Here is a 12,201-nt window from a genome sequence, read left to right as displayed (position 1 = left end):
AATAAGATTTGCCACCTTATCAGGTGGCTGTGAGGAAAAGATGGACAAGATCATAATGTTATGTGCTTAGCATATAGTAAACACTCCAAAAATTGCAAGCTATTATGATCATCTCACTAAAATCTGATAGTTTTTATTTAAAATCTGACATTTCCTATTGATAAAATAGTGAGAGTGTAGTATCATATGCTTCTTTCCAACCATCTGAAGAATGGAAGTGAGTTAAATGTTATACCTTTCCTTTCTATATCTTCTTTTTTACATTCCTCCTGTCTGGGGAACTGTACTAAAATTAATAAATACATTGAATGTAAAATGCATACAGTTAATAATAATATGGAATCTCATACTCAACATGGCTTCTGAATTCACCTTTACTTTTTAAAAATTAGGTTAAAAGTTTTTCCATTTTAATAAAGGTGACAAGTAGCAAGCACCTTTCCATGAGCAATAATAACAGCAAAAGACAAGGAACTCAGTGAGCTTTTTGTTGCAAATTAACACTAAGAAATTTTTATATGAGAAGCAACAAACATTTTCTTGTTCTTATTTAAAGTTCTAAATGGTCTATAAAACGTACTGAAAAAGGGAGAAAAGTACAAATTATAAGCTTAGGAATAATGTATGAGTTACAAATCCTGACTTTCTGCAAGACTGGGAAAACCTTTAAGGAAAATTGTAGAGTAAGTCTGGCACTTAACTAAAGATAATACCACAGTTGCGGCCTGACCAACATCTCTATGACAAAATGAAAGTTTATAGGTCTGGTTAATTCTGACTCAGCAGTACTTCTCAACCACAGTATTCAGTGGGGGGAAAAGATGAATACAATTCTAGTAATTTCTGAATCTGAAGGTCAATATGCACATGTTGCTTTGATAGATGACCACAGAATTTTGTCACACCTTTTTCTGGACAGTCACAAAGTAAATTTTAAAACTGCTAATAGGCTCTAAAAGTCTATTGTATTCTGTGGTATATAAATGAGTAATCATGCACTGACAATCTAATTCTTTAGTGACTGTTTCCAACCAGACTTTAGGGAAGAAGGAATGGTTGTCCAAATTCATGATTTTATATTGTAGCTGAAGCAGATTTCTAGGGAGAGCACAGCCTATGCACCCCTTTCTCTGTTCATACCAGCTTTGTGGTATCTAACAGATCCACATGGCACGTGATCAGAGACTTCTCTAGACTCTGACTTAAAATTGTTATTAATCAACAACTTATTAACCAGAAAACATTAAAAGAAGAAGAAAAATAAAAGATGGACTTCCCTGGTGGTCCAGTGGTAAAGAATCCGCCTTCCAACGCAGGGGATGCGGGTTGGATCCCTGGTCAGGTAACTAAGATCCCACGTGCTGCCGGGCTACTGAGCCCGTGTGCCGCAACTACAGAGCCCGCGTGCTACAGAGTCCCCACGTGCTCTGGAGCCCCTGAGCCACAAGGAGAGAGAAGGCCGCGTGCCACAACAAAGAGCCCGTGTGCCGCAAGGAAAAATTCTGTGAGCCACAACTAAGACCCGCCGCGCCCCAAAATAAATAAATAAATATTTTAAAAAGAAAAAAAAATTAGACAGAGAGAGAGAGAGAAATGAAGACTGCCTTTAATAATACCTTTATTTCTTCTCCACCAACATTAGTAGCCTGGTTTGTAACCCTTCTGTAACTTTCTCAATGTTTCATGGAGGTCTTTTTGTTTTATAAAAAAGTGTGTCTGTGTGTGTGTGTGTGTGTGTGTGTGTGAAGGGCTGGAAGGGATCATAATAAATCCATTCTATGTTATTTTTCTTATTTGCTAGTACATCATGGCAGTCTCTAATCTAATGCACTAAAATCATTTGCTGGGGAGAATGGGATATCTAACAGATATCTAGATGGCTAGATCTGACAAAACTGACAAGTAAAAAGAATCAAACTAACGTTTTTAATCTATTAGGCACTGAATTCAAGGATAACATTATAGAGTGAATACTCACATGTTCTTCACACAAAACAAATCAGTTCAGCACAATCAGATTACAGAAACTGGACCCAAACTAAGACCAATCTGCTTGAAGCACAATATCCTTCTGTCTCTCCGCCTTACTCAGAATTACATGTCAATAAAGATTTTCTTGATACTATTTGTTGATAATAAAATAGCAAAAAGATTTGTAATGTTTTCTCTTTAAAAGAGTATCTGATACTTAACATATATTCTATTGTTTACGGTAAACTCACCTCTATAATAAAAGAGGCAAAGGTCAGAAAGCACGAACCAGCGTTTCTTCCATAGCTTCATGCCAGTACTGTCCTGCATTAGATCAGCATATTAAAGGATTTTTTTTTATTTCAGAAAATTAAAACTCATTTCTGGTTTTCTTATTTGTTTAAAATAAGCTTTTAAAACAAGGTGTGTTTGACATATGCTATACAGAAATCGAACTAAAACACTAAGCAAAATTTTGGGTTTGTTGTCTAGGGACTTGTATCATATTAAGATATTCCCAAGTATACTGGTCTTTGAAGAGTAACACTGTCATGTAAAAGGAATTCTGTTGAAGCAATGTGATTTGGTTTCCTATTTGCAAGCAATTTGAAATCCCCTCTATTGAACACGTCTGCTAGCATGAGAATAATGTAACTGTGCAGCAGCGTGTGCATTCTGGAAAACCAGATTTAATAAATATGGTAATCTTCAACAAGAAGAAAAGTATGTGATTTGAAATTATTCCAAAGGTAATGTGATTTTAAATGACTGCGAATAAAGAAACCTTAGCACATAAACACATTTCATAAACATTTTTTTTCTTCTTACAGACAGCTTGGGTTTTGCTTATCCAGCAGAAAAGAGTACCTACTTGGCAGCTTTTTCTAAGTTATTTAGGTAATAAAAATGCCAAGCTCCAACAAAATCACAATTTTAATGAAAATTACCTTCCCACATGCACTAGAGCAAAACCACAAGAGAAAACGAAACACAGACCCAGACCCAGACTGAGACATACACACACACAAAGGCAAAAAAGAGGTCAGTTTGTATGTGCATTGATTTATATTTCTTAATTTACTTCTAGCTGTGACTATCATCTAAAAATGCCTTTAGAACTGAAGAAATTATATGGGTAAAAATCTCCTGAAGTAAGGGATCTGTCCTTAAAATTGACAGCTACACTAAGGAAAGCTCTCCCCCGCCCTCCGAAATTACATGGTATTTTCAATCTCCTAATTAATTATCTCTTTAGTACAGATAATTAAAAAGTTTAGATCTTTAAGGGCTCTACAAATAAATATTCTCTGTAAGTCACACACCTATTACAAAATAAACACTCATGGTAGAGAAACTGGTTGGTAACGCTTTGGCAATACTAAATTAACCAAGGGATCAAGAAATAAGAACAGCAATCATTTAAAATAAGGAATCCTATATCCTCTACAAAGCTCAATATCACACGGAGCTATTTCAATAGAATTTGGACTCAGAAAGTCTAGTTAAAAAAATACTTTTAGCTTGGATAAGTTTAAATGTCAGATGGTTAAAATATAGTAAATGATCTTTAAGTAAAAATGAAAAGTTGGTATCCAAGTTACATACCCAATCAACTCAGTAAGAAATTGGCAAAACTAATCTGAATGGGAACTCTCTGGATTTTAAGTGGGTCTTCTGCCAATACAGTAGTTTAGTTGCCACCCAACTTTCAGACAGAGCAAGGTCTAATGAATGTTTCGTAACAAAGTCATTATGAATTTTACTGAATATAATTATTAGGCCATCTGAAAGCAATTAGCAATATTTGACAGAATAAATTAACACTATCAATGGACTAATATTTAACTTGCTCTGCATCATCTGTATACATGTAGAATCAGAGAGGAGAAAGAAAGATAAAGGTCTTGAATGCCGAGTTATCTCAGTTATCTGGAGTTCATTTATCTGAAACCCAGCTGCAAACTAGAAAGCGAAAAAGAAAACAAAAGCCTCTGAGCAATCCAAATAGATGTCACCAAGTCCAACGTACATGCATCCCTACTAATTCCAAAACGTACAACAATGTTCCAAAAAAGCTTAGTTACCAGGTTTCCCAGGTAACGCAACTATACAAACCCCAACTTATCAGGGTATCTGAGTGACCCATGCTTGATCAAACAAACAAAAGAAAGAAAAAACAGTATAGACACTTAACAGAGCGGTCTTGAGAGCACAGAAGCAAAAATCTGAAAAAATCAGAAAAATCTCAACTTATGATCAGATTTCTCTATAAATTAAAGCAGAGAAGTACATAATTCTACATTTCTTCAATGATTTTTATAGGATAGAAAAATGTGCAATACCTCTGTTTTTTTTTTCCATTTTAAAAATATTTCTGCCTAGATAATTTTAGCATGCTGTTCCTAACATTTTCAGGCAGCATATATTTAATTTCAAATTCAGAAATACCTGCCCACCCCCGCCCACAATATCTCTAAGTAACATCCATTACTTTTTCCTTCTCCATTGTTCCTGTAACTCTCTCCACAGTAATAAGAAGTGAAGAATCTGGATGACCACTACAGTTCTTTCTCCACTCTATACAATTGTCTTAGGTGCCTTCGGCAGAAAAGGTCCCTTTTGATTCTGTCCTTTTTTCACATCAAATAGGAAAAAAAAAAAAAAAATACCTGTTTATAAAGCCAACCTCTTCTGACCACAGGTGCATTAGGATTCCTTTTAATTGAATTTGATCTCTTTCCAAAATTATGAACTTTTTTTGAAGCCCGTGAAGTCTAAGGAAAAAAAAAAAAAGCCCAACAGAAAATGTGGTATTAATGCCTAGATATTGAGTTTATTTTTCATCTTCATAATTTTAATCTCTTTTCAGATTTCTCTGAAACTTCCAGGATTTAATCTGTTCAGATGAATTACTGCAATTCCACTTTTGTGTCTTAGTTGTTTCAAATGTAAGAATTCTGCACAAAGATTTTTCCTCCTCTAGGATATTACGGAAGGATCACAAATCTCTCCTTTAAAATCTGCGTGTACAATTTTTAAAAAGGCACAGTGTGTGGCATTACCTGCTAAACAGAAGGAACCTTGAGTAAAAATAATATTAACACATTTTAAAGAATAAACCAAATGACAGCACTTTTTGATTTATATCTGCATTTAATCGTATTGCTCCAATTAAAGAAAGTTAACAGTGCCATGTCACAAGAGCAAATCTAACAGATAAAATAGAAACAAACATATCACATCAAGTCAAAACAAGACTGGAAGGATCTGCTTAACGTCATGTAGTGTTTTCTTCTTTACGGACAAACTCTGAATGTGGATAATACCAGACAGATGGTGTTTACCATATTCTTATAAGTACACATAATCTTTTAAAATACTGCTGTTGTTTATTGCGAACATTTTATCTTGGTGGGAATGATAGCAGTAACCAACAAACATAAAGACAAAGAAGCTGAATTTGAATTTCTCTATGAAGTAAGTAATATCAATTTATCTCTTATTTTTCAACTTATCTAGAATCTTTGGAAATCTAGCACATTACATTAGAATCTCCTTTTATGAGGCTTGTATCAGTACATAATAGAATTTTAAGGCCCAATATCAGCCATTTTGGGGGGATACATTTTAATTTACTTTTGAACATATAATGCTTAAACACAGTATAAATCTCAAATGTTACAAAAAGATACAGAAGTACCAGTCTACTTCTCACCTCTGGACCCCAGCACCCAAACAACCCAAACATAACCCTGTGAGGCGACTGATACCACTGTGTATATATGTGTCTATCCATCTGAAGAACTTTTCATAGTTATGGAATCTCTTTTTTTTTTCTCAAATAACTGCATACATAATACCTACTCTTCAGTATCCTTCTTTAATTATCATATAAATTACAGATATTATGCATGCATGATAGTTTTCTGTGGTTGGGTTTCTCATTTTCTATTTTGACTTCTGGGATTTATGTCATATTTTAGACAGCCCATCTGCATTCTGAGTTTATTTTAAAAAACCTCCATTGCTTTCTGTACTGCTTTTAGAGTTTTGTTTTTACCGCTTTAACACCTGATCCATCTGGAAAATTTTGGGTGTAAAGTGTGAGGCACGGCTCCAACCTTCTTTCCAGACAATGACTTACTGGCCCTCAACTGGTAAGTCATTTTTCTAGATTTTAATTAGTATAAATTTACAAGCATTATAATGCTGTGTTATCCCGCTAGTGTTTTATGCTATACAAGAATTAGAAATAATTTACATTATTTGAAAATTTATATTTACTTGTAATATTCTGCAATATTTCATTTAAAAAACCTTACCAGGCATTTAAAATAGATAATTGTCTATTACCCATTTCTTTACAATAACCATAATTTACTATTACAATTCTTTTACTATTATAAAATACACAATTATGTTCTAAATAAAGAAAATCCTTTTATCATCCCTTGATTTTCTTGCTATCATTAATTTAGGACCTGAGCATTAATGTATGGCAACTATTTATTCAGATTTAGCAGCAGGTTTTCTACGAGTTTGAAGACATTTTAATATTAAAATTCTAAATTTAAAACATTAACGTCATGGTTTAAAGTACAAGAAGCAATAACTACAAACTTTTATAGACACACAAGTCTGGGATTAGAGGTTAAACAATTAACATTTTTGTTTCTGATTACAAAGAAAAACCACCCACTACTGTTTCCATGTGGCTATGGCACTTTTCACATCATGGGTTCTAAACACATCAGTCATCAAGCACAGTGGCTTGATGCGTTTCCCTTTAGCAGTAAAAGATTTTACATTTTAAAGAAAACAGTATAATATGATAGAATATATATTATTCTAGGTATACTTAATAGTCAGAAAATGGGAGTTCTAGGCCATTATATTAACCTTCACCATTAAAACTTAAGTTGATTCAATAAACTTCCATTTTTTCACACAAACATCCATTACATGTGTAAAATTATTCCAAATCTGAACTCTACAATATTTAAAAAATCATTAAATTATTAAAATATAAGCTTACTGCTTTATATTCTAAGCCACTGCTTATGTCAATTACCTCGAACGTAATTAGGTTCACATAATAATAAAAATGAAATGATTATTCTAAAACTCTAAGTCCATTAAGAGTAATAGATATTACCAATTACACCAGTTATCAATAATTAACAGTAAGCAAAATAACTTACTCTGCCTACAGGGCTCACTGGATGCACTGCATAGTCTGAAGTCATGTTATAGTTAGAAGCTTCATTTATCATACTTATAGGTCGTTCCTTCTTTTCGTCAGATGTCATGGTTGCAACGGTCCTGAAAATATAATATGCCAGAACGCTAGAACTTGCTGTTTATGTAAACTACTGTACAATAACATTTCCCTAGAGTTAACAATGCTGGTGTCTGACTTTTTCAAAACAGCTGGGTACTAGTTAGAGCTTAATAAGCTCCAGAGTTGGAGCTCAATATTTATAACTACTTTAAAAATAATTAAACACAACTTAATATCATGTTTATTTTAATAAGCCTTAATACAGATATGCTACTTGGTCATCTAACTGGAACATTAAAAATTTAATTACAAGATTAGCGATTCTAATATTGAAAACAGTAACAATGATAGGGAATTCCGTGGCAGTCCAGTAGTTAGGACTCTGTGCTTTCACTGCCGAGGGCGCGGGTTCGATCCCTGGTTGGGGAACTGAGATCCCACAAATTAGTTTAATAATTTGACCAAGTTTACAGTTTTCCCTGACCTTGCATCCTGCGCTCTTGAGTTTACTATCTGTGTCTGACCTATTGTAAAAACAGCTTCTGGAATTACATTCCTCATGAAAAAAAAATTTAAGTCATGTTTCTATACCATACGTAGTAAACAGACGGCATTCTGTTATTATACTTGACTGAAAATGTCCAGATAAGAAAACTGTTAAATTGTACTGTATTAAGTACGGATAACAGCAATTTCAATGCTAACCCCATTTTTTTTAACATTTTTATTGGAGTATAATTGCTTTACAATGGTGTGTTAGTTTCTGCTTTATAACAAAGTGAATCAGCTCTACATATACATACATCCCCATATCTCCTCCCTCTTGCGTCTCCCTCCCACCCTCCCTATCCCACCCCTCTAGGTGGCCACAAAGCACTGAGCTGATCTCCCTGTGCTATGAGGCTGCTTCCCACTATCTATTTTACATTTGGTAGTGTATATATGTCCATGCCACTCTCTCACTTCATCCCAGCTTCCCCTTCCCCTTCCCCATGTCCTCAAGTCCATTCTCTACGTCTGCATCTTTATTCCTGTCCTACCCCTAGGTTCTTCAGAACCATTTTTTTTTTTTAGATTCCATATTTATGTGTTAGCGTATGGTATGTTTTTCTCTTTCTGACTTACTTCACTCTGTATGACAGACTCTAGGTCCATCCACCTCACTACAAATGACCCAATTTCGTTCCTTTTTATGGCTGAGTAATATTCCATTGTATATATGTGCCACATCTTCTTTATCCATTCATCTGATGGTGGACACTTAGACTAACCCCATTTTGAACAGAGGCATTCCATGAAACGCTTTACTTACTGTTCATTCACTACAAAAATACAATTGTCCTGTGATGGCTGTCCTGTGACTGGATGTTTACAGGTCACTTTCCTTTCATTATGGCTGGAAGAAAACAGAATAAGAGAAAATGTACGTGCCATTACCACAAACTTTAAAAAAATATCCTGGTAGCAAAATAGCCATTTCTTTATAGCAACATTAAAGTTAGTGAATAAAGGAGATGCAATTCAAACCCCCAGGTGTTGACACTCCTACATAACCTTTTCTACTATCTACCGTGTGTACACGTTTGTGTAAATGTTACTTACAGTTTTACAGTACAGCTAGACTCACCACTCCCAACCCCATGCCCACCGCCAGTATGACCTCAGTTTGTTCTTCTATTGTATAAACCAAAGTAAGTTGATCTGACTCCACAATCATTGCATCTTACGTGACAGGTGGGCCACAGAAAAGTATGAGTATCCACCTACCTTCATTATTTAGTATCCCAATCTAGGTACGTTACAGAAACCTAATGCCAAATTCATGATGGAAAAATAAATCTAACAGTACTACCAGATGGGCACTGGCACATTAAAACATAGTACCACTGGAAGAGCAATAATTTATGGCGTTTTGGCTTCACAAAGGAATCTTTACATAAATAATGTAATGGGATTGATTTTTATGATACCTGAAGTATGCTATAGAAAAATGGAATCTGAAGGAGAAAACAAAAATCTTAAATGAAATGCACAAACAACAACACAAGCAAAGAAAAATCTACTTATTATGTTTGCTGAAAAAAAATCTGGTTTGATTAAAGAGTGACTATTTTTTGGAGAATAAGACCTTTAGGCTTCCTATTGTTTTCTAGAAATGAGAGGAGAAAAATCCCAAACTATTTATCTAAGCCAAAAATAACAGATGCCCAAAATAATATGCAGTATACATTTGATATACTAAAAAAAATACATAATGTGTAAACAAATATTTTTTTCCCGTTTAGTAACATACCACAAAGCGACCTGTAAGGAAGATCAATCATTGGTGTGCTAGATCTTAGAAAACTTACTTTCATTATGGAGGAAATTGTCAAGATGTTGTACTGAATACTGCTTTGTTAATCTTAAAAGATTATTACATGTGATCTGTATTGTAGGACATTTATAACCGCAGGCCACAAACTTTCTGGCAAACTTCAGATACTTAAGTTCCTTTTCCAAATCTGAACTTTCACTAATATTATTTTTATTGGTTACTCAAGTACTGGAAACTTTATTAAATAAAACTAAAACCGTATAAAAGAAAAGGTATACAGTTAAAAAAAAATTATATATTGACTATTGTGACAACGGAATGATTGCAAAAAAAAAAAAAGGAGCACACAAACATTCTTTTCCCGGAAAGTGGATGCTATTTCAATGAAATTGACATTTTTATTGTCCAAGCACTATTTTTTTTTTTTTTTTTTTTTTTGCGGTACGCGGTCCTCTCACTGTTGTGGCCTCTCCCGTTGCGGAGCACAGGCTCCGGACGCGCAGGCTCAGCGGCCACGGCTCACGGGCCCAGCCGCTCCGCGGCATGTGGGATCTTCCCGGCGCGGGCACGAACCCGTGTCCCCTGCATCCGCACACCCTCAACCACTGCGCCACCAGGGAAGCCCTGTCCAAGTACTTTTAAGATCACAGTGTCTTAAAGTAAAACTAACTAAATAAAAATCTTAGCATTCCATCTTAGTTAAAAGTTCAGTGACTAAAACCAATATGAAAAATGAACATATTTATGTTCTTTTACTTTTCTGAAGTACCCAATGTGTTTTCTTTTAATGTTATGATATTAAATTGACATAAAAATTCATTTATTTAGAAGGATACTCTAACATGAAAGTCTTTTGCTGTTCTCTAACGAAAGAAATAATCTTTCCTACTAGGTACACCTAATTGTAACATAAACACAGAAGTCCTCTGAAATGTTTATTTATTTGTTCTGACCTATATTTTAAATTACAGTCATTCAAGGTTACTAGGTTTCTATAAAATCCAAATTCAGAAGACTGAGATTTTATAGGCAATGAGTTTAGTTACAAAATTGTCATCTCCCATAAAACAACATACTTAGCAAATAAAAAATCAGAGTAATGTTTTCTAATCATTTTGTTAAAAATGAATTAAAATAAATTAAGAGTATGACAAACCAAAATATCAGCCAAACCAAATTCCAGTCTTAACTGTTGAAACGTCGTAATTTTCCACTACCTGATAGGATTGTCAATTCTCACTGCTCTTGTGCGAATCTATTTTTATACACATTTTTAAATTTCAAAACCATTCCTTCTTATTATGTTGGCATTTACACTTCATTTTTATACTAATCTTGCATTTTTAAGTACTGTAATGGTAAAGGATAAACATAATGTCTAAATTACAGAAACTAAAAATATGAGTTAAAAGCATACTGAGTGCCAATAAATGACAGCAATGTAAATGAAATCCAAATGAACCTTTGAAAACATAAGGAAAAAGCTATCTCTGTTAATGCACAGGATTCTTTTAGTGCATAATACATGAGTTCTTTAATACACACAGCAACTGGGCAATGTGGGAGGTGGCTGGCCGAGGTATCATGTCATGACCACCTTCCTTGGTGCAAAAGAGGAGTGACTGCTTAGGGTCACGAGGGGGCAGGGAAGACAAGATTCCAGCCTTCAATTCTACCAGTTTGTCCCCAGCATTATTTACAAAGTGTGTCTTTTCATCCTACACTCGCCATCCTTTTTGTAGTCCAAGTAGTCCAAAGGTTTCTTTTTTTCCCTCCTCTTTTGAAGGGCCTCAAAATTCAGATCAAGAGTACCATCAGTTTTCCTATAACATTCATGTAGAAGTGTGTTCCAATTCAATTCATATATTAAGGAACAATTTGAGTGTCACATAAATCCTGTATTTGTTTATGCATGATCCCGTCCATGAGAAAGTCTAGGTGAGTGCAGAAACTGCACCTTGATGATGCAGCCCCTAGGAGCACACAGATCACACACCTGCACACTCTCAAACGTCCACCAGCTACTTCAGTTCATTGCCTGCTTTACGAAACACACCCATCCACATGCAGTGATACAACTTTTTCTAATTTCACAACTCCCTACTTCCAACAGTTCCCAATAATTCACAAGCTGAAACCCTTCCAATTCCATTTCCACAAGCAAACTGCAGGGCTTTCTCAACGCAGAGAGTATATGTAGTATTTTTGTATTTTCTAACCATTTAATATGTGTGAAACTGTGCTACCACTTTCACTAGGTTCCTATCTTTATTTTTATGTGTTACTAATGAGGTTTTTTAGTGCTGTGCCCCTAAACCCATTTTCCACAAAAGCCCCATGCTTTCATTGTCAACTTTTGCACAGAGAGGTGATTTTTAGGAAGACACGTGCCCTGTTATAGCAAAAGTGACTGTACTACTAAATTATGAACTAACATACCTCTGTGCTACTAAAAATGCATTTGAAGCTTTACTAGACAAGGTGTTATTCAAAAAATCCTTGCCAGAGATTTTATGCTCTTCTTGACCGAAAGGGAAAAGTTGAAAAGATATGGTTTTATATAAATTTGTGCTTCTAGAGGAATCCTTACAAAGAAGGGATAAAATTCAGGTCTTGATATAAAATACCCTTA

At 34.6% G+C, this 12,201-nt stretch overlaps 1 protein-coding gene across 32 annotated transcripts in view; it reads right to left on the bottom strand.

Moving 5' to 3' along the window:
* The window catches only part of PLEKHA5 (pleckstrin homology domain containing A5), a 243,153-nt gene that overhangs the window by 85,401 nt on the left and 145,551 nt on the right, over window positions 1–12,201 (bottom strand). For 28 of the 32 annotated variants that reach the window (XR_007470385.1, XR_004483819.2, XR_004483820.2 and 25 more), the window contains 4 exons: window positions 8,565–8,648; window positions 7,173–7,293; window positions 4,641–4,745; window positions 2,223–2,295 (listed from right to left, as the gene is read on the bottom strand). Coding sequence is in view for 26 of the 32 variants with exons in the window: in XM_033430288.2 (XP_033286179.1) it covers window positions 2,223–2,295; window positions 4,641–4,745; window positions 7,173–7,293; window positions 8,565–8,648 (383 nt within the window). In the remaining 6 variants the exon portion in view is untranslated. Of the gene's footprint in view, window positions 1–2,222; window positions 2,296–4,640; window positions 4,746–7,172; window positions 7,294–8,564; window positions 8,649–12,201 lie in introns of those variants that run through there. The other 4 variants (XM_033430291.2, XM_033430290.2, XM_049695101.1 and 1 more) reach the window with 3 other exon arrangements.

The sequence above is a fragment of the Orcinus orca genome, chromosome 11 (genome assembly GCF_937001465.1).
Source record: "Orcinus orca chromosome 11, mOrcOrc1.1, whole genome shotgun sequence".
Lineage (NCBI taxonomy): Eukaryota > Metazoa > Chordata > Mammalia > Artiodactyla > Delphinidae > Orcinus > Orcinus orca.
The sequence above is the reverse complement of the archived record's forward strand: the minus strand, read 5'-3'. Positions and strand labels throughout refer to the sequence as shown.